General features: G+C 39.0%; 2 protein-coding genes and 1 non-coding gene across 5 annotated transcripts in view; 2 read left to right on the top strand and 1 right to left on the bottom strand.

Annotated features, from left to right (window-relative positions):
- The window catches only part of UBE3D (ubiquitin protein ligase E3D), a 138,123-nt gene extending 131,126 nt beyond the window's left edge, over positions 1 to 6,997 (bottom strand). For 2 of the 3 annotated variants that reach the window (XM_006090352.3, XM_023755186.1), the window contains exon 1: positions 6,740 to 6,905. In XM_006090352.3, the coding sequence (XP_006090414.2) occupies positions 6,740 to 6,813 (74 nt within the window). In that variant the 5' untranslated portion in view covers positions 6,814 to 6,905. Of the gene's footprint in view, positions 1 to 6,739 lie in introns of all 3 variants that reach the window. The other variant, XM_023755187.1, reaches the window with a different exon arrangement.
- LOC102427437 (protein dopey-1) overlaps positions 6,812 to 22,753 on the top strand; it is a 47,305-nt gene continuing 31,363 nt past the window's right edge. The window contains exons 1-3 of the mRNA XM_014457194.2: positions 6,812 to 7,058; positions 8,934 to 9,191; positions 10,297 to 10,345. Of these exons, the coding sequence (XP_014312680.1) occupies positions 6,812 to 7,058; positions 8,934 to 9,191; positions 10,297 to 10,345 (554 nt within the window). The remainder of the gene's footprint in view (positions 7,059 to 8,933; positions 9,192 to 10,296; positions 10,346 to 22,753) is intronic.
- On the top strand, positions 16,467 to 16,602 carry LOC111826358. The gene has a single exon (XR_002829699.1). It is a non-coding gene; the product is annotated as a small nucleolar RNA SNORA5 (small nucleolar RNA).

Here is a 22,753-nt window from a genome sequence, read left to right as displayed (position 1 = left end):
GGGGGGGGGGGGGGGAGGGGGTAAAGGGGGTATTAGGACCCATATTTAATATCTTAATCCATAAAAAAATATATTAAAAAAAAAGAAATAATAACTAAAAAAAAAAAAGAAATAATAATCCTCACATGGCCGGGGTGGATCAGTGGTTGATCATCAACCCATGAACCAGGAGGGCATGATTTGGTTCCTAGCCAAGGCACATGCCTGGGTTTCGCCCCAACCCCTAGTAGGGGACATGCAGAGGGCAGTCGATCAATGGTTCTCTCTCATCATTGATGTTTCTGTCCCTCCCTCTCTCTGAAATCAATAAAAATATATTTTAAAAATCCTCTAAAGCAGAGGTCAGAAAACTTTTTATATAAAAGCCAGATTGTAAATATTTCAGGTTTTACAGGCCATATATGGTCTCTGTTGCAAATTCTATTTTGTGTTTTTCTTTTTTAACAACCCTTTAAAAAATGTAAAACACATTCTCTGCTCATAGGCTGTACCAAAACAGGCCACAGTTTAGATTTGGCTCATGGGCCATAGTTTGACAACCACTACTCTAAAATACACAGTGTGTCCACTTTGCTACTTCAGTGATTTTCAAATTTCCAGTTGGCACTTGGAAGTGCTCCAGGGGCTACTACTGGGTTCCTAAGCCCCCACTCCCACTCCGTCTCTGGCTTACCACTCTTCCCCTTATCTTCCCTGAAAAATTCAGCCAATTACACAAGGCCAAGCAAGAAAGGCATCTCTGCAAGGGTGGGAGAACCACAGTGGCCTGGAGTGTGTCTGAGAAATCCAGCAGGGTGAGGGGGCATGCACCATACAGCCTGAGAGCTAAGGAGGCCACTCAGCAGGGATGTCAGATCCAAAGAGGGGTGAGGCGGAAATCTGGGGGTTGGAGGGCAGCTCAGCATGGGGTTTCAGAGCCTATCTTAGTCAGCTCAAGCAACTATAACAAAATACCACATATTGGGTGGCTTAAACAGCAGGCATTTATTTCTCATAGTTCTGGAGGCTGGAAAGTCCAAGACCAAGGTGCCAGCGAATGTGCTCCTTATTGAGGGCCCTCTTCCTGGCCTGCAGGTGGCCGCCTTCTCCCTGTAACCTCAGATGGCAGAAAGGGGAAGCTTTGGTGGCCCTTCGTATAAAAGCCTGACTCTTATCATGGTGGCTCCACCCTCACAACTTCATCTAAACTTAAGTATCTACCAAAGGCCCCACTCCTAATACCATCACACTGGGAGTTAGGGTTTCAACATATGAATTTTAACGGGACATAAACATTCAGTCCAAGCAGCCCAAGCAAGTGAGGAGACTGTCAACACTGTCAACAAAATACATATACATATATATATATATATATATATATATATATATATATATATATATATAATGAAAGCCAGGATTGTCACTATGGGAGGACAGAGTTACAAAGAGGAAAGGGAGAAAACCAGAATGGATCCTATGGTGTAGACTAGAATTGGAAATATCAGTGTGAAGTCATGGGTGTTCAATGTATATAAACAGATACAGTAATATATGTAGATGTCCATGTATGTATGTGCATGTATGATATAGATACACATACATACACACATACACAAACATCACATATACTAGTATGTCGCGCGCGCACACACACACACACACACACACACTCAATTCTGTTCACTAGTGGTTTTCGGAGAAGTGACACCCAATAGTAATGAGCACACTCTGTGCCCAGATCTTGTTTTCTAAAGACCATTTTCCACTTAAAAACAAATGAACAAAAGCAAAACAAACCAGGGTTCCTTGGAAAAATAACTACATGCAAGGCTGGAATAGGAAAAACATGAGATGAGCCTGGAGCATCTTGCTGTGCATAAAATTAATAAATGATAGGGACATGTCAAAAAAAGACATAGAATCAGGCCAGTGTGCTCAGTGGTTGAGAGTCAAGTCGACCCATGAACCAGAAGGTCCTGGTTCAATTCCAGGTCAGGGCACATATCCAGATTATGGACTCTATCCCCAGTGGGGGGTGAGCAGGAGGCAGCTGAGCAATGATTCTCTCTCATCACTGATGTTTCTGTCTTTCCCTCTCCCTTCCTCACTCTAAAATCAATAAAAAAACATTAAATACATAAAAAAAGACACAAATCATTTTGAAGGGGCCACCACTGGAGTAATTTGATTAAAAAAGTAACCCACTGAAAAAAACTCTGGGTCCATACTGATGTAAATAAATGAATGAAAGAAAAAAAAAAAGACGAGTCTGATGAGGACCAGGGCATTTACATAGTATCAAAGGATCTCTTCAGTAACACTTATTTTGAAGAAAAAAAGAGTAATTTTATGGTGGAGAAGTCTGGCAGACACCACTTTAAGTACTCAAGGTTAATGTGAAACTTAATTGGACCAATCAAAATCACTTGCCATCTGATAGGTTGTAATGAGAAGACCGAATCATTTCTATGGTATTACTGCCAAAGATGGATAACCTGAACCTAATTTTGAGGAAACATGAGACAAACCCAAATGAAAGGATATTCTACAAAACTGGGCTGTAATCTTCAAAAGTGTCAGGATCATGAAAGTTAAGGAAAACTGAGGAACTGTTCCTTCCAAGGTAAACCTGGCAATGAATGAACTGGATCCCTGCACAATCACAGATATTATGTAGACAACAGGCAAAACTTGAGTGAGGTTTGAGTATAAGAAGATAGTAACCTATTTCCCAATTTTGAGGGTTGCCTGGTGGTTATGTAGGAAAATGTGCTTACGTGTAGGAAATCCACAGTAACATATTCAGGTGTGACAGCAACTTATCTCAAGTTTGCTATCAATCCAAAACAAAGTTTTGAAACTCTAATTGTTAGCACTTTGTATAACTTGAGGCTTTCTTCACTATCCATTTGTCTTCTTTCAGGCATCACATTTTGCTTGAAACTATCCAGTAAGTTCATATCTTGCCCTGAGTACCAGCTAATGTCTCTCAGTGATAAACTAGAGCCACGTGTGAAAGTTGCAGGTATTTTGCAAACCAGTTGACCTCACTTTGACAGCTCTGGCATCATCCATAGTGAAAGTATTTACACCACAGAAATCAGTACATGCTGCAAATTGGGAGGTTTTTGTTTGGTTGGTTGCTTTGTTTTCCTGGAGTGCAGGTTGCCAAACACTCACCAGCACATCACTCATTGTATGACCCTTTATTATGTGCTCCACCAGCCCACCCACACCTCTATGAACTAAGCACCCCTTCATACTCAGAGGAAAACAGTCTTCTACCAGGTATCCCATAGTTCCAAACCATACTTCTTTCAGTTTATTACTCAAATCTTGTTTTTGCCTTTGGAATAACAATTTGTCATTTGTTTTACCTATCCCTTTTTCTGTTGTATTTTTTTTCCAGGTGCTTATCTGTGTTCAATATAATGTGTATTTTGTTTATTTTGTGTGTGTTTTTCTGCCTAATTCTCACCCACTGCCACCATTAGACTGTAAATTCAATGAGAATAAATATTTTTGTCTTTGTTCTTATTACTGTTCACAGCTGTATACCCATACTTAGAATCTGAGGTTTTGGCAGTAGAATAGGAATTCAGTAAATATCTGTGGATTGAATAAATGAATGGCTTAGGTTTATCCCAGGAATGCTAAGATGGCTTGACATAAATAGACTTTTCTAATGTAATTCACAGATGTAAAGATCAAAGCAAAAAATATGATCGTCACAATACACGCAGAAATAATTACAGATAATATAATATCTATTCGTTATTAAAAACCTTAAACTAGGCCCTGGCTGGGTAGCTCAGTTGGTTAGAGGATCGTCCTGATACACCAAGGTTGTGGGTTCAATCCCTGGTCAGGGAGCATATAAGAGTCAATTATTGAATGCACAAATAAATGGAACAACAAATTGATGTCTCTCAAGAAAAATCAATAAATTAAAACACACACACACCCTTAAACTAGAAGAAGAACTATGCAATCTACCAAACAGGTTAGCCAAAAATCAACTTCATCATACCTAAAGATTAAGTACTACAAGCATTTGTTTTAAGATTAGGAACAAGAATAAAATTCAATCATATCATGTACATTAACTGTAAAATATGTAGACTAAAAATTCTAATTAATTGTATAAATTGTCAGAATGAATTTTAAAAAACTTCACCCAGTATGCTATAAAAATTTTATATATAAAGATGGATTGAGAGTAAATGTGTAAAAAAGGACATACCATGCAAAAGTATAGTCAACTGATTTCTGAAAAGACACTGAGTTATTTCAATGGGAGAAATGACAGTCTTTTTAACTAATGGTGATAAAACAACTGGATATCCTTACAGAAAAAAAAAAAAGAACTTGACCAAGCCTTACTCCAAACACAAAAATGAATTTACCATATTCACAGACCTAAATGTAAAAGCTTAAACTATGTTAACTCCTAAAATATAAACATAGGAAAATAAATCTTTACAAGCCTAAGGTAGACAAAGATTTCTTAAGATACAAAAACACTAATCATTAAGGAAAAATGCAATAAACTGGATTTCATTATAATTAAAATTTTCTGTTCATCAAAAAACACTATTAAGAAAATGAAAAGGAAGTTACACACTGAGAGAAAATATTTAGATACTCAGAAGGCATAAATGAAAAAAGCATTTTTCCAGACTATATAAAGAACTTTCAAATTCAACAATAAGGCAAACAACTGGATTTTTTAATGCCAAAACATTATAAGATACCTTACTAAGGAACATATGTGAATAACCAAAGAACAAATAAAAGGTACTCAACATTATTAGTCAAGGAAATGCAAATTAAAATGACAATGAGATACCACTTTATATCACTATAATGACTACAATCAAAAAGCCTTACAACACTAAATGCAGATGAGAATGTGAAGCAATGGGAACTCTCATTTTTTTTTCCTGGTGAGAGTGTAAAATGGTACAACCACTTTGGAGGTTGTTTGGCAATTTCTCATACAGTAAAGGCCACATCTGCCCTATGACCCATCAATTCCACTCTTAGGTAATTACCTATGAGAAATGAAAATGCACGTCCACAAAAAGACTTATACACAATCTGTGGCAGCTTTATCCATGATAAGCAAACTCTAGAACGGAAGTGGGAAACATGGCCTAAGTCGTTTGGTCTGGTCCTGCCAAGGCATTAGGGGCTAGTTAATTAAATGTTTGACCAAATATAACAGGCTAATGTTTAAGTTGATAATTTTGTATGGCCCACAAATGATGTTTTAAGTATCCCAATAGCCCTTGGCAGAAAAAAAAAGGTTCCCTACCCTGCTCTAAAACACACAAAATATCCAGCAACCGGAGAATGAATAAATGAACTGTCATATGTTCATTCAGTGGAAAACTACTCAGCAGGAAAAAAGAATTGGATTATTTACGTATTCGATGGCAGGGATGAAACATGAATCTCAGAAACACTGTTGAAGGAAAGTAGCCAGAAACAACAACAACAACAACAACAAAGTGAGCAATGGCAAAACCAATCTTTGTTGAACGAAATCAGAGCACTGGTTGCTTTTAGAGTAGAGGGAATTGATTAGTGATAAAGCTCAATGGTCACCACCGGGGGACAAACCAGTAGTCCAGCAGTTAGGTTTCTGAACTTGCTTAAACAAGGGAGTGTAATCCAGGACAACCCTGAAGAAAGTAGGGAGGTTGTTTTGTTTTGTGTAAGGTTTGGGTCTCTAATTACCCTACAAAGTGAAATGGAATTGGAGATACTTATCTGATTTGAGAGATAGAAATAAGAGAAGTAAATATCCCCATTTTACAATTCAAAAAAATTCAGACTAAATAGAATTCTACCTTTGTGAAGAAGCTAGGATTTGAATTCAGTTCTCCTGCCAAATCCAAAACTGGCACACAGACACCTGGCTGACTTAAGGAAAAGAGGTAAAGCTAAGCACCAATCTACCTCACAGTGGCGCTGTGTAATAAAATTTTTAGGATTTTAATATTGAATTTGCTGTATTTGAAACAGTGGGCACAGGAGAAAGGATCACATACTACAAAACAAAACAAAACAAAACAAAACAAAACAAAAGGGAGAACACTTTTCCTAACAGTTTCGTATTTATGTAGCGGAAAAGAAAAAAAAAGAAGTTAAACGGTTTGCAGACTTCCCATTGGAACTCGTAATGTGAATAAAAGAATGAACTGTAGTAAGCATACCACCTTTGTTAGTCACTCGCTAAACACACGTTTTAAACGACTGTATCAGTTTCTCTGCATAGAACAGTCTGGGGAGGGGGAAAAAAAAACCCGACTTTATTTATAAAACGGGCAACTCACTTTGGAACTGATCCTACAATGAAGATCCTTTAATGAGTCAGACAGGCATTTTTTGGCACCGTTTCCTTGGAAACGCCGGGCACCGCCAACGATGTTTTACATCAGTGCTCCTCACACGTGAACGTGCATCTGAATCGGGGAAGCACGTCAAACGCGAGCTCTGATTCAGCAGGTCTGTTGTGGGCTGAGACTGCATTTCTCAGAAGCTGCCAGGTGATGCCGAGATGGTAGAAGGGGGGTGAGGGTGGGGGGCCATAGGAGAGGGACCACTCTACTCTGAGTAATCAAGAGAGCTCTAAGCAACTGGAAAGAAGAAATTCAAAAACCCACCCTCCCCAGGGAGGCGGAGACTCGCCGGGTAGCATAGAGGCGAGCGAGGCTCGGTGCCCGGGAGCCCACACTCCCACCCCTGGCCTTACCCCAGGATCAGCAGCGCGCTCTGCAGCCGTCTCCGCACCTCCAGGAACACGCGCGTCTCTGCCGGCGGGGCCATGGCGGGCGCCCAGACGGAGGTCCCAGCCAACCCGCCAGCGGGGCCAGGAGCGCCTCTGCACGTGCGGCTCAAACCCAAGCAGCACGGCGGCGGCGGCGGCACGGGATTCCGGGATGGGCTCGCTCGGCTGAAACAGCCAGCCCGCCCACAGCGCCACCTGCCGGGCGGAGAGTGCGCGGCCTGGAGGACTCGATCTGGGGGGCGTGAGCGTTTTCAGAGCGGTTTGGGGTCTGAGCACTGTGAAGGTGGGTGGGAGAGCCAATTGTCCTCCCACTCTGCTTCTTGTGGGTGTGACCTGATACGTTAGTCTCCTTGGAAATGACCTTAAAATCAGACGGGGCATGCATTCCTTTGGCTAACGTGGATAGGGATAAGGCTGGAAGAGGGGTAGCTAATACAGGCAGGCACAGTCCCCTGGAGGCCCAAGAGCAGAATTCTTCACCCCAAATACACTGTATTTTGTTTTTGTGTTTTGTTTTATTTTTATGGACTATGATCTCATTTTTATGATCTATGGGCGGGAGGTCCTTCAGTAGCTCTCCTCTCTCTGAGGCCACAGATGTCCAGGATTGACGGTGACATTGCTTCTCAAGTTAGACACAATTGCTCCAAGTTGCAAAAGTGTAAGAAGTTTTCTGTTCCCTATGCAGAATAGAATGTATTAAAACCAGTAACATGAATCACAGGATTAAGCATTCCTATAAGCTTTGAAAAAAGGAAGATGAAAATGATTCCATGTGTACATTTTCACTACTCACTTTTGTGGAAGTCCTAATCTTATTACTACCAGAAGATTATTTTGGAAAGTTTGACACAGTAAAGAAAAGGATCTAGTATATTGTAAATACTTGTAATGGAAAATGCTAAAATATAAGTCCATGGAAGCATTATAAGAATTCTTTAAAAGAAGAGGCTGTTTTTTAAAAACAGAAACAGTGAATGTTTATATTCAGAAACAGAAACAGTGAATGTTTGTATTCAGAAAATCGTATGTGGATTGATGTTCTACTTTATAATTTCAAGGTCATAATTACCTTCCACCAAACATTCATCTAGACATTTTCTGAGTAGATAATAAAACCTCTATCTTAGAGACACTAGTTTAAGACAATATTTCTAAAATTGGTATTTGAGCCCTAGCTGGTTTGGCTAAGTGGATAGAGCATCAGCCTGGTTGGGGTGTGTGCAGGGGGCAACCAACCAATGTGTCTCTCACATTAATGTTTCTCTCTCTGTCTCTCCCTCTCCCTTCCACTCTTTCTAAAAATCAATAGCAAATTATCCTTGGGTGAGGATTAACTAAAATTGGTATTTGAAGTTTTAAAAGTTTATCATGTTGCATCACAAATTCCTGTATCCATCACAATGATTCAACAACACAGAATTAACTTTACTACTATTCCATCTCAGATAATGGTGATGAAGGGTGATGATTTCAACTCATATCTTCTTTAATTCTCAAGGCTATGCTATTAAGTGCTTAAATAACATTCTTAGCATAGTATGCTCTTCATAATTGGTTTATTTTATTATTTTTTAAAATATATTTTTATTGATTTTAGAGAGTAAGGGAAAGGGAGAGAGAGATAGAAACATCAATGATGGGAGTGAATCATTGGCTGCCTCCTGCACGCCCCACACTGGGGATCAAGCCTGCACTCTGGGTATATGTCCTGACAGGGCCTCGAACCCATGACCTTCTGGTTCAAAGGTCAACGCTCAACCACTGAGCCATGCAGGCAGGCGATTTTGATTATTTTAAAATATTTTTATATTTTTACATTGGTAAAAAAAAATTATTTTTTTGACCCTATGATTTAGGCAAACCAGTGCAATCCTCCTTGCAATAACTACGTGATTTAGAGAGTTCTAGGCTCAAACAGTCCAAAGCTGATAACTATTGGAATTTCCTAAGTCTTCTAACCTCTCTGGGCCTCAAGGTCTGCCTAAGAAATACAAAGGAATTATTTAAATTATATTTAAACACTTATTTAAATAATACTTAAATAATTATTTAAGTAATATGTAAAAGCTGTTTTCAACTCCTAGCATTCCTTCAAACTCTCAGGATAGGGCTGGCGCTGGCGAGTTAAAAACACCTGCTATAAACCCCTTTGCAGGCCCACTTCCGCAGTTGGTGGCCCTGGGCCGCTTCCCTGACACTCCGCTTGAGGGCGCTGTGCGACAGCTGGCGCCCAGGACGGAGAACGGACCAGGGGGTGGATATAGAGCTCGTCGACGTCGACGCCGGCGTGGGCGTGGGGCGCGGCGCGGTGCACGCTGGGAGCTGTCACCAAACCCTTCGGCTTTCGGCCTCGGTGTAGCCGCCGCGGTTGCCAGGAGAGCGGCGCTGGCGGGAGCCGCGGAGCCCACAGCAGGTAACCGTGTCCCCGCCCCCGTAGCGGTCACGAGCCGGGGCTGGCTCTGAGCGGCTTCCTCGGCCTGCCTCGTTCCGGAGCCGCGGGGACATGCCGGGTCAGGCTGCTGTGGCATCGGGGGCGATGCCGCCCTGGCCCCGCATGAAGCCGCGAAGCCGGGCGGCCGTCCTCTGGTTTCCGGGGAAAGCGGACTGCGCGGGGACCGGCGGGCTGGGGCGGGGCGGAGGCGCGAGGGCGGCCGCAGGTGTCCGGTGGCGGATCCCCAGCCGCCCGCGCTGGGGCGGGCCGGGCCGGGAGCCAGGTTGGAGTGGAGGTCGCACCTGGGCGAGGAAGGCGCGCGGGGGAACCCCTTTGTTGGCGGAATCAAGGCCTCGTGCAGTCTCACTAGTGTGTGCGATCGTTCTGATATTGTGACAGCAGTGAATGCCACCCCCGGTGCATGGCCCACGCGAGGGGTCGGAAAGGAGTGCCCACGTCGATGAGAGGAAGTCATATTAGTCATAAGGAAGTTGTTAATGATCACCTTTGATTCCCGAGGCTTTTAAAGTTGCTGCATAAACTACAGTTACCTGTTCCGCCTCCTCCATTCTTCTCCTACCCTGAAGAGTGGCACACAACTATGCATTTTTTTTAACACTATAAGAACTCTTTTTTTAAGAGATTACATTTTTAATATATTTCAGAGATGAAGGGAGAGGGAGAGAGAGAGATGGAAACATCAATGAGAGAGAATCACTGATTTGGCTGCCTGCTGCACGCCCCCAATGGCGACCAAGCCCGTAACCCAGGCGTGTGCCCTTGACGGAAATCGAACCCGAGACCCTTCAGTCCGCAGGCCGACGCTCTACCCACTGAGCCAAACCGGCTAGGGCAACTATACTTTTTTAAGGCTACGTAAATTGTGTTTTGATTAATCTTACATTTCTATGGAGTTTGAGAAACATAAAGATGGGGGGAAATTGATTTGGAGGCGGTAGTTAAAGCAATCAAGACTTGTTAATAATAATTACAAAAAGAGTTAGGAAGATGCCTGATACATAAGCCTTGAACTATAGAAAAAAAAAAACACTCTCCTTTTCGTTGTTATTGGCTATCTTCTATGCAGACATAGATCTTCATTTTACTGTGAATAACATGTCAGCATTAGGTGCTAAGTAACTCACCTGATAAACAGCACAATGATTTAGTGGAGCTGACAAGTTATAACAAGAGTAAACTAACACCAGTTGTAGAACACACGCTTTATTTTCAGTGATTACTTTCAGCTGCCGCTCTGAACGACATAATTCTCCAGTATTGCTAAAGAATAGCAAATATCCAGGTGGACATGATTATCAGGAACTGAAGTCATGAAGGAAGAATTAAAAACACCTAAGTTAATACACAAACCAGAAAATGTGATAGCACAACCAAAATGTTACATGTAAATTAAATGTTGTTAATTAAAAGTTTAACGATATATATATAAAGGCAAAGGAGTCCTATTCACCTAAGTTCTTTGTCCTGCTAACCTGGTATGAGCTCTCTGGGCCACAGTTTTGTCATCTGTTGAAGGGATTTCATAAGTTTAGAGTTTTTCAAACTAATGTTTCACCCTGAACAATGTTCTGAATTCAATAACAGGCTTACTGTCCCAAAAGAGTGTTCCATGGCAAATGATTTGGAAGCACATTGGGTTTGATCAGGAGTTTAACTTTTGATTTGCTTTTACCTGCAGGACTTCTCAAAACCTTTACTGCTATTAAATGTAAATCCTCAAGGGAATGTTATCGAAGCGTTTCCTAAACCTACCAGGGCAGAGAGCCTATTTTCTCATAGCCAACCTGTTAACATCTAGAATATAATTACAGCAGGTCCTAGAATAACATTTCCTTCAGTGTCGTTTCCTTGTATCATTCCTGTAGGAACTTGTTTATGCCAGTCAGCTTATGGTAAAATGGGTTTCCTTATGTCATTTCACCTCAGTTTCAAGAACTGACTTATTGTACATAGAATACCATTTTAGAAAGTGTAGCACTTGACTTGAGTCCCCTTTCAACTCTGAAATTCCCCACATGGCTTTCATGTTAAGTTTTCTGGAGCATGCAGATCTAGTGGCAACTCACTGGTATAACCAAGACTTGTATTTTCCTTAGTAAAATATTAAGGATACATATAGGTTTCTATGGACCCAATGCTTTAACTTATAGCAGAAGAGTATCTTCTTTTTCTGGTCTGTTGATGCTTTTCAATACCATAATTATTTCATGTTTTGAATTTGATTTTTATGAGCAAGTTATGATTTTATTAAGAATGACATTATGAAGTTCCAACAGGTAAAGACTTGTTAATCATGGTGTTATTTTTACTATGAATGATTTCCCTCTCTAGTCATGAATTCTTCAACTGTGAAATGTTATGAAAGCCACTTGAAATGTACTTAATAATTGATTACTGAAAATAATTAAAGATTAAAATGTAAATTCTAAGGCAATTTCTAAATTGCTTACTGTCAGGATCTACATGTTTAATTCAACCTTAAATAATTTTGCTAAATTCTGTCAGGTGTCACTAGCGCAGAACCAGTGTGGCTACTTCTTTCTGTTCTTTGTTACCTTGTTAGGGGTGAGTGCTGTTAATGAACTCCTTTGTTTGGGAGGGATCACACATTTAATTTTAATAGGTAAGCCTTAATTCAGATGAGTTCTCTCCCTGAAATGAAACTATTATGTAGAAGCATAGAGCTATTTTTTTTTTGGTTATAGCTAAAATATTTAATTGAAATTTTATTATATGAAAATAAGTACTTTTGATTCCTTTTAAAATGTGATTTCCATTTTCTCTTTATTGCATTCACTTCTCCCTCCCCAAGTTACTCAAGCCTGAAACCTCAATGACTTTTCATTGCATAGGTCAAATATATGGTATCAAATTTATTAAGGGAAAATTTACATATAATAATGTGCACTCATTTTATATGTACATTATATACACACACCTATGTCACCACCACCACAATCAGGATTTGAAACATGTCACCACTCAGGCCTATATTGTTATGCTTTTGTTCTCTTTGAATGCTCTGTCTCTACATGTCTAAATCATAACAATCAAGTCCTAGCTTAAAATGCCATTTTGTGTATTGCTTCATTTTGAAATAATTTCCTTTTCTCCTTTTCTATTTACATTTCTTTGAATATCCTTTTCTATCCTTATAGTGGCTAAACGAATGGCATGCTCATAGTTGGCACTTACACTTATTTGTTACCCAATGGAAAAGGGTAGTATTTCTCAAACTTCAGCCATTTCTTAAATTTTTATTTTTTCAATTACAATTACAGTTTACATTCAGTATTATTTTGTATTAGTTTACGGTGTACAACATAGTGGTTAGACAGTCTTATACTTTACAAAGTGTTCCCCTGATATTTCCAGTACTTACCTGGCACCATAGTTATTACAATATTACTAACTATATTTCCTGCGCTGTACTTTACACTCCCATTACTGTTTTGTAACTGCCAATCTGTATTTCTCAACCCCTTCACCTTTTCCATCCTTTCCCCCAAACTCCCTCCCCTTTGGCAGCCATCAGCCTGTTCTCTGTATCTATGAGTCTATTTCTCTTATGTTTGTTCATGAATATTGTTATTTACATTACACATATAAGTGAGATCATATGGCATTTGTCTTTCTCTGACTGACTTATTTCACTGGGCATAATACCCTCTAGGTCCATCCATGCTGTCACAAATAATAAGATTTCATTCTCTTTTTATGGCCGAGTAATATTCCATTGTATATATGTACTGCTTTTTTATCCATTTGTCTATTGATGGACACTTGGGTTGCTTCTGTAGCTTGGCTACTGTAAATAACAACAATGCGATGAATATAGGGGTGCATCTATTCTTTTGAATTAGTGTTTTGGGTTTCTCCAGATATATACCCAGAAGTGGAATCACAGGGTCATAACGCAGTTCCATTTATAATTTTTTGAAGAACCTCCCTACTGTTTTCCACAGCGGTAGGTGAGGGTTCCCTTTTCTCCATATCTTCATCAATACTTGTTTATAGATTTATTGATGATAGCCATTCTGACAGGTGTGAGGTAATATCCATTGTGTTTTAATTGCCATTTCTCTGATGATTACTGATGTTGAGCATCTTTTCACATCCGTCGGCCATGTGTATGTCCTCTTGAAGAAATGTCTATTCAGGTCCTTTGCCCATTTTTAAATTGGATTGTTTGTTTTGGGGCTGTTGAGTTGTATGCATTCTTTATAAATTTTGCATAGTAATCCCTTATCAGATGTATCATTGGTGAATATCTTCTCCCATTCAAAAACATTTTAATTTGATGTTGTTCGACTCATTTTTTTCCACCTCCCTAAGAAGATATATCAGAAAAAATATTATTGAGAGAAATGTTGGAGATTTTACTACCTATGTTTTTTCCTAGGAGTTTTACGGTTTGAGTCTTAAATTTAAGGCTGTAATCCAGGGGTGGGGAACATTGTTTTTGCCAAGAGCCATTTGGATATTTGTAACATCATTTGCGGGCCATACAAAATTATCAACTTAACAATTAGCTACATTTGGTCAAACATTTAATTAACTCATCCCTAATGCCTTGGCAGGACCAGACTAAATGATTTCTCTTGTAGATGCAAGAAAGTGGTCTAGTTTCATTTTTGTGCATATACCAGTCCAGTTTTCCCACCACCATTTATTGAATAGACTATCTTTACCCCATTATATGTTCTTGCCTCTTTTGACAAACATTAATTGGCCATATAGCCGTGGGTATATTTTTGGGCTCTCTCTTCTCTTTCATTGATTTATATGTCTAGTTTTGTTTGTTGTTATGCTAGTGTCATGCTTTTTTAAATTACTGTGGCCTTGTATAGTTTGATATCAGGGAGCATGATTCCTTCAACTGTGTTCTTTCTCAATATTGCTATTTGGATTCTTTTTTGGTTCCATGTAAAATTTTGGATTATTTATCTTATTCTGTGAAGTACAACATTGGTATTTTGATAGGAATTGAGTTGAATCTATAGGTTGCTTTGGGTAGTATGGACGTTTTCACAATGCTAATTCTTCCTATCCATGAGCATATATATGCTTCCATTTATTTGTAGCATCACTTTCTTCAGTGTCATCATTTTCCGAGTATTGGTCTTTTACATCCTTGGTTAAATTTATTCCTAGTTACTTTACTTTTATTTTTGATGCAGTTGTAAATGAGATTGTTTTCTTAGATTCCCTTTCAGACAGTTCATTATTGGTATATAAAAATGAAACTGATTTCTGGATATTTATTTTATATCCTACTACTTTACTGAATTTATCAGTTCCAGTAGTTTTGTGGTGGATTCTTCAGGATTCTCTATGTAAAATATGTCATTTGTAAATAATGACAATTTTCCTTTCTAATTTGGATGCTTTTTATTTCTTTTTGCCTCATTGCTGTGGCTATGATTTCTAGTACTGTGTTGAATAAGAGGGGTGAAAGTGGACATCTTTGTTTTGTTACTGATCTGAAGGGAAATGCTTTTAGTTTTTCCCAATTGAGTATGATATTAGCTGTGGTTTTGTCATATATGTCCTTTAATACATTGAGGTATGTTCCCTCTATTTCCACTTTGCTATAAGTTTGTATCATATATGGGTGCTGAATTTTGTCAAATGCTTTTTCTGAATTTATTGATATAATCATATGAATTTTATCCTTCATTTTTTTATGTGGTGTACCACATTAACTGATTTGCAGATATTGTGCCCACCATGCATCCCAGGAATAAATCCCACTTGATCATGGTGTATGATTTTTTAAGATATTGCTAGAATTGATTTGCTAATATTGTTTGAGGATTTTCACATCTATGTTGATCAGGGATATTGGTGTATAATTTTCTTTCTTTGTCATGTCTTTATCTGGTTTTGGAATTAGGATAATGCAGGCCTCGTGAAATGAGTTTGGAAGTCTTCCCTCCACTTGACTTGTTTGCAGTAGTTTGAGGGTAAGTGTTAGTTCTTTGAATATTTGGTAAGATTTACTTGTGAAGCCATCTGGTCCAGGGCTTTTGTTTGTTGGAAGATTTTTTTTTTATTGCTGCTTCAATTTCATTAGTTATAATTGGTCTGTTCAGATTTTATTTTTTCTTGATTCAGTTTTGGGAGATTGTATATTTCTAGAAATTTTTCCATTTCTTCTATATTGTCTAATTTGTTGGCCTATAGTTGTTTGTTATATTTTCTGTATATTTCCGTGGTGTCAGTTGCTACTTCTCTTTCATTTCTGATTTTATTTATTTGGGTCCCCTCTCTTTCTTTTTTTAAAAATATATTTTATTGATATTTTACAGAGAAGAAGGGAGAGGGATAGAGAGTTAGAAACATCGATGAGAGAGAAACATCGATCAGCTGCCTCCTGCACACTCCCTACTGGGTATGTGCCCGCAACCAAGGTACATGCCCTTGACTGGAATCGAACCTGGGACTCTTGAGTCCACAGGCCGATGCTCTGTCCACTGAGCCAAACTGGTTAGGGCTCTCCTCTCTTTTTTACTAGATGAGTCTGGTTAAAGGTTTTTCAATCTGATTTATATTTTCAAAGAACCAGCTCTTGATTTCATTGATCTGTTGTTATTGCTTTTTTAGACTCTATTTTGTTTATTTCCACTCAGATCTTTATTATTTCCTTCCTTGGGCTTTGTTATTTTTCTAGTTCCTTTAAATTTAAAGTTATATTGCTTATTTGAGAGATTTCTTGTTTCTTGAAGTAGGCCTGGAATGCTATGAATTTCCCTTTTACAGATTTGGGGTTATTGTGTTTTCATTTTCATTTGTCTCAGGGTATCTTTTGATTTATTTCTTGACTTCATTGTTTTCCATTCATTGTTTAATAGACATGTTATTTAGCCTCCATGTGATTGTGTGTTTTTTTAGTTTTTTTTTTCTTGTAATTGATTTCTGGTCTCATACCAGGTCAAAAAAGATGCTTGATATGATTTCAATTTTTTTAATGTGTAAGTTGTTTTGTATCCTAACATGATGTATATTCTGCTACTTTGGGGTGAAATGCTCTAAAGATATCAATTAAATCCATCTGATCTAGTTTGTTATTTAAGGCACTCATCAAACTCAGTCATTTTTATTATCATCTACAAAATTCTGGCCACAACTGCATACTTCCTGCATACTTGTTTCTTTACTATTTCTTTATATCAATGTGATTATTAAGATAATATTTACATATTCTTACTGATTTTAGAGGGAAGAGAGAGGGAGAGAGAGATGGAAACATCAATGTGACTGCCCCATCCATGGCAGGCACTGGCCCCGAAGGCTGCCACAGAAACACTCTGGCGGATGGGCCCTGATCCCCTCTGCTGGGCCTCAGGGGTAAATTTGGCTACAGACATCAAGGAATAAAAAAGAAACATCAATGATGAGAGAGAGAATCATTTATCGGCTTCCCCCTGCATGCCCCACACTGGGCATCGAACCGTGACCTCCTGGTTTATAGGTTGACACTCAACCACTGAGCCACACCAGCTGGACTAAAATAATTTTTAAAGGAAACTTGGAATAATCACCATTAGTACAAAACAGGTATTGTCATAAACAGAAGGTAGACATAAAGATGAAAATAATGGAAACAAAACCGTATTGATAAATTCTTGCTAGAATTAATTATCTGCTGGAGACCCTCAGTTTGAGATTTACTGTTCTTTGTTTAAAAGAGAGATATCAAGAATCGGGGAGGTGTCAATAACACCATTCTGAGTCCTCCTGATATAGTCTGAGGAATTTAAATAGAATGAAGGGAGAATAAATTGCTCACTTGCTACATTGTCACTTAGCCTTGTCTTTGGGGCCCATGAAATCATCTCGTATCTGATTGGTAGCCAAAATTTTGTGAGATACTGTATAATACAGGGCTTGAAAATTCCTTAGAATTTTATTTGTTAAAGAGTTGGGAAACAAAGCCTCAGTTCTCAAAAGGTATACTAGAGTTAACTTTAAAAATATGATACGAAGACAAAAAGTTAACATAATTATAATTGAATCACTTTTAAAAAAAATGTTTTTAATGTTACTAATCTTACTTTTACAAATAAAACTATCAAATATTTGTTCTAAGGGTACATTAACTTTTAAGATAAACCTTTAAATCTAAAAATATCTGACACCCACTGGGAATCTTCTATATGACAAAGTGATGATTGGATGAAATGTTAATAACATAATGTTTATCTGTCAAAGCTCCTATAAGAGTAGATGATGTAATAAACTTAATAGGATCTACTGTCTCCTTTACTTCCTTTTTTCTTAAGTTTAAGCTATATTTTCATTATTTCCATTCTGCGGAAGACATTTTCAGTCTAATTTCTTATGAGGTAATGAAAAACTCTTATGGCAAGAATTTTATATGAATAGGCAGGGAACTAGATTCCTTGCTTTGTGAAATACATCTTATATTTCAATTTGCTCTGGTTATTTACAGGCAATATATATTATATTATGAACTTAATGTGTAAATTGTATTAGTTTGTGTTCATGAATAAAGAGTTCAGATAAGTAGGCCATTTATTTGGTGTTACTCTTTTTGAAAAATAATTTACCTGAGTGATAGATACTAGGTTTATCAGTACACACAATAATTTGCTATTCAACCAGGAATCAGATTGCTGTTAGTTAAAGGTTCTGGGATGCAACCTCAATTGGGAAGTAAGAAAAGAGTCCTTTGGATGAATAGTCTTTATTTCATAAAAAAGTCATCACTCAGCCCTAGCTAGTTTGGCTCAGTGGATAGAGTGCTGGCCTGCTAACTGAAGGGTCCCGAGTTTGATTCCGGTCAAGGGCACATGCCTGGTTTCGTGCTCAATCCCCAGTAGAGGGCATGCAGGAGGCAGCCAAGCAATGATTCTCTCTCATCATTGATGTTTCTATCTCTCTCTTCCTCTCCCTTCCTCCCTGAAATCACCAAAAAAATAAATAAAAGTCATCACTCAAACAAGTAGTTTCTTTCCTGTGTCTCTACCATAAAATAAAGCAAAAGTCATTTAAAAGTGACATCTGACTATAATCAGAAAAACTATGAAAGCACAGCAGTCTTAGTCCTTTGAAATAAACAGGTAAATAGCTCTGTATTTCCACCTGCTTTCAATTGTGTTGTTACATTATGAAAAAGTACTATAAAATATTAACTGCCTGAAACCTTTAGGACAGTCATGGCGAACCTATGACACGCGTGTCAGAGGTGACACGCGAACTCATTTTTTTGGTTGATTTTTCTTTATTATATGGCATTTAAATATATAAAATAAATATCAAAAATATAAGTCTTTGTTTTACTATGGTTGCAAATATCAAAAAATTTCTATATGTGACATGGCACCAGAGTTAAGTTAGGGTTTTTCAAAATGCTGACACGCCGAGCTCAAAAGGTTCGCCATCACTGCTTTAGGATGTGTATTTTGATCAATCCATTTTTCCTGGTAGCTGGAACTTTTATATATTATATACTACAAATGCCATCCGAATTTGCTGATTATACTTTTTGCTTGTCTGCAGCACGATGCACTCGACACTGTGGCCTTTCTGTGCACACTTACACATGTCTTACATTGTGTCTTAATTTTAAAGTTTCCTGGACAGAAGTTTTTCTCCTGGGGGGAAAAACCTAGAACATAGTAAAGTTGGTGTCTTTAAAGTTGTTGCCTGTCATTTTGGAAGATAAATAATGATTTCCTTATCACCAGTTCTATAAGTGTTACCACCAGTTAGGAGTTTACCTTTCTTCCTGAGTGAGGGGTTCTAAAAACTTTTGTGTGTCTGTGTGGCATCTGGCATTTATTGGAAGGCTATCCTCGAAGTACTGGTACCTAAGTCCACCTGATTCTGTAATTTGAGGCTGCCCATTAGGTTTATGAGATCTGGTAAATAGGACTATTTTTATTATGTCTTCTAAGTTATGGAGGTTGTGGTTGAATAAATGAAAAGATTATTTGAGAATAAACTCTTTAGTTATTTATTATTGTATAACTGATTATTTCAAAATGTGGTGACTTCAAACAACAATAAATATCTTTCACAGTTTCTGTCAGAGGGGATTGGGAGCAGTTTGGTTGTGAGGTTCTGCTTGAATATTTTGTCAGATGTCGACCTGGGCTAGTCATGTAAAAGTTTGGGGTTGAAGAAACCCTTTCCAAAGTGACTCACTTACATGCTGGCAAGTTGTGTGTGTGTGTGTGTGTGTGTGTGTGTGTGCGCGCACGCGTGCGCAAATTATATGAACATACAGTTCCTCCTTTTAAAAAATATAAATGGTAGCATCCTATAAACACCGTTATGCACCTTGATTATTTTAGTTTATATATGTTGGGAGCATTTTCTAAATCAGTACATAGACTTTATTTATTCTTTTTATCAGCTGCGTATATTCTATTGTCATTTAATTTTTATATCTTGGGATGTGATAAAACACTTGGACAGTCCCCAGATATATCTTTAGAATTGGATAATATTGAATGTTTCTTTCTCTTCAGCCCTCCCCCTACCTTTCATGGCAAAGGAGGGAGGGAAGAGAAGAGCTCATCTATCTATATATATAAAAGCCTAATATGCAAATTGTCCCCTTGGGAGATCGGGAGTTTGATCGCTCGCTATGACGTATGCTGATCACCAGGGGGAGGTGCAGAACGAAGGAAGGCCCTGGCCGGCAGCCAGGGAAGGGAGGCCCTGGCTGGCAGCCAGAAAGTCCGGATAGGCCCTGATCACTGGCCAGGCCTAGGGACCCTACCCGTGCACGCAGTTCTGCACCGGGCCTCAATTAAAAGGTATACTAGAGTTAACTTTCTAAAAATATCTGACACCCACTAATGATAAACAAGTTGGCTCAAAGTATCTCCAGGTAATTACTGTATTCTGAAATTAGGTTTACTCATCCTATCTAATAATAGAGAAACATGGTAATTAACCATAACTTCGCTACCCTTCCCATTGGCTAATCAGTGAGATATGCAAATTAACTGCCAACCAAGATGGCAGCCGGCAGCCAGGCAGCTGAAGCGAACAGGAGGCTTGCTTGCTCCAGTGAAGGAGGAAGCCAAGGTTCCCCGCCTGCTGCTGCCGGTCTCTGAGCTGCATTCTAAGAAACAATGTTGCAATTATAGAAGCTAAACAATCCCCAGAAACCTGCTTTCAGCCGGCCGGCCTCGGAGCTGGAGCTGAAACAGTGTTTCAATTATAGAATCCAAACAAACCCAGATACCTGCTTTCAGATGCCAAGGTCTCAGAGTTGGAGCCGAGCCTCAGAGCTAAAGCCAGCTCTCAGTTCCAGTGACAGCCATAGAAGGTAAACAAATCCCAGAATAAAAAGAAAAAAAGAAAAAAAAGGAGAGATTGGGAGCTTCAGTCACCTGCCAGCCTGAAAACGGCCCTCAGCCCCTCACCCAGACTGGCCAGGCACCCCAGTGGGGACCCCCACCCTGAATAGGGTGTGACCAGCTGCAAACAGCCATCATCCCCTCATCCAGGCTGGCCAGGCACCCAAGGGGACCCCCACCCTGATCCGGGACACCCTTCAGGGCAAACCAGCCGGCCCCCACCCGTGCACCAGGCCTCTATCCTATATAGTAACAGGGTAATATGCAAACTGACCCTAACAGCAGAAGGACTGGGAATGACTGGTCACTATGACACACACTGACCACCAGGGGGCAGATGCTCAATGCAGGAGCTGCCCTCTGGTGGTCAGGGCGCTCTCACATGGGAGGAGCTCTGCTCAGGCACAAGCCAGTACAGCGGTGGTGGTGGGAGCCTCTCTTACCTCCTCAGCAGCGCTAAGGATGTCCGACTGCAGCTTAGGCCTGCTCCCCGCTGGCAAGTGGACATCCCCCGAGGGCTGCCGGGCTGCCAGAGGGATGTCTGATTGCCATCTTAGGCCCAATCCCCCGGGGAGCAGGCCTAAGCCAGCACGTGGTCATCCCCTGAGGGGTCCCAGACTGTGAGAGGGCACAGGCCGGGCTGAGGGACCCCCCCCTCCCCCCGGAGTGCACAAATTTTTGTGCACCAGGCTTCTAGTTATTTATAACCATTTAAACAAAACTTTTAAAAATTCAAATGATCTAATGAACTATTTCGTTTGTTATTTAAATGTTACCTCTGTACACTATAAATATGAAAACATAAATCTGTATAATTTGATAATTTTCTTAGGGCCTAATTTGTCTAAAGAAATCTTTAGCTTTTTTTTTTTTAAAGAGACACACAGAGACAGACATTAATTTGGTGTTCTATTTATTTATGCATTCATTGGTTGCTTCTTGTAAGTATTTGCTCTGACTAGGGATAGAAGCAGTAACCTTGGTGTATGGGATGGTGCTCTAACCAACTGAACTACCCTGTCAGGGCTTATAGCTTTTTTTTAACAGCTATTTTATTTTCATCTTTGAATGAGACAAAACACTGCACTAAATCATGTTTTATGATAGTTCAGGTTTAGTTTATCTGAATTATACATTTCAAAGAACTGCAACTAATTTGTCAAGTGGACTATAGATCAAGTCAGAAAAGCTACTTATTAAGAGCTCCTGAATGATTATAAATGCCATTTTGACTTGCCTGCATCACTTTATGAAAAAAAAATTAGAATTTTTATTAAATATTTACTTATACATTTCAGTTTAAGTTATTTATAATATTAAATACTTCATTATTGTGTCTACTGGGAAGTAGATATTTTATCTTTTAATTCAAACAAAAACTCACTTGATAGAGGTAATGGCAATGTTTGGTTTCTTGTTTGGGGCAGTGGAAATGTTCTATACAGTATTTAACTATGGTGCGGAATCTTGATTGTTTTGGTGGTTTTGTGGGTGTATGCATTAGTCATAACTTATCAAATGTGTGTTAAGTATGTGCAGTTTAATAAAATATTAAAAAAAAAACCTCATTTGGCAATGACATTTTAATTTACATTCCTCAGACAATTAGAGATAGGTTAGGGAGGTTCTTCATTTTTCCATTTTGGTGCCAGTAAATTTAGAGCCATATCTGATGCTTAATTATAACTTATTGATCCTCATAATCAATATACTTGATTCCTAGTATTGTGGTTGTATTGGTAATAATAGGGACAATGACTTTTAGAGCATTTTCTATGTGCCAGGCACTCTGATGACTTTGATAGGTTCTCTGTTTAATTTTGGCAACCATTGAGGTAGGTATTATCTCCTTTTACAGATGAGGAAACTGAGCTTGCGCATTTGCCTAAGGTCATACAGCTGCTAAGTAATTGGTAGAACTAGGATTTGGATTCCCATTTATCTTGACTTTAACTAAACCCTGTGCTTGGAGGCCTTGCCCTCTACTGCCTATCTTTTCATGGGTTGATGTTTCTACAAAACACTGTTTGGTTATTGAATATGTGTATTTTTGCCATGTGCCACCACCACCTTTCTGGAGGACAGGCAACATATAAAGTTTCCTTGGGAATGTTATATTTGTGTTATGATCTAAGTGTGATTTGTGGGCCATTTATAAATTCTTTGGTAAGGAAACATGAGATG

The sequence above is a fragment of the Myotis lucifugus genome, unplaced genomic scaffold, assembly GCF_000147115.1.
Source record: "Myotis lucifugus unplaced genomic scaffold, Myoluc2.0 scaffold_71, whole genome shotgun sequence".
NCBI classification, from domain to species: Eukaryota; Metazoa; Chordata; class Mammalia; order Chiroptera; family Vespertilionidae; genus Myotis; species Myotis lucifugus.
Note: the sequence above shows the minus strand (reverse complement) of the source record. Positions and strands in the feature narration are given on the sequence as shown.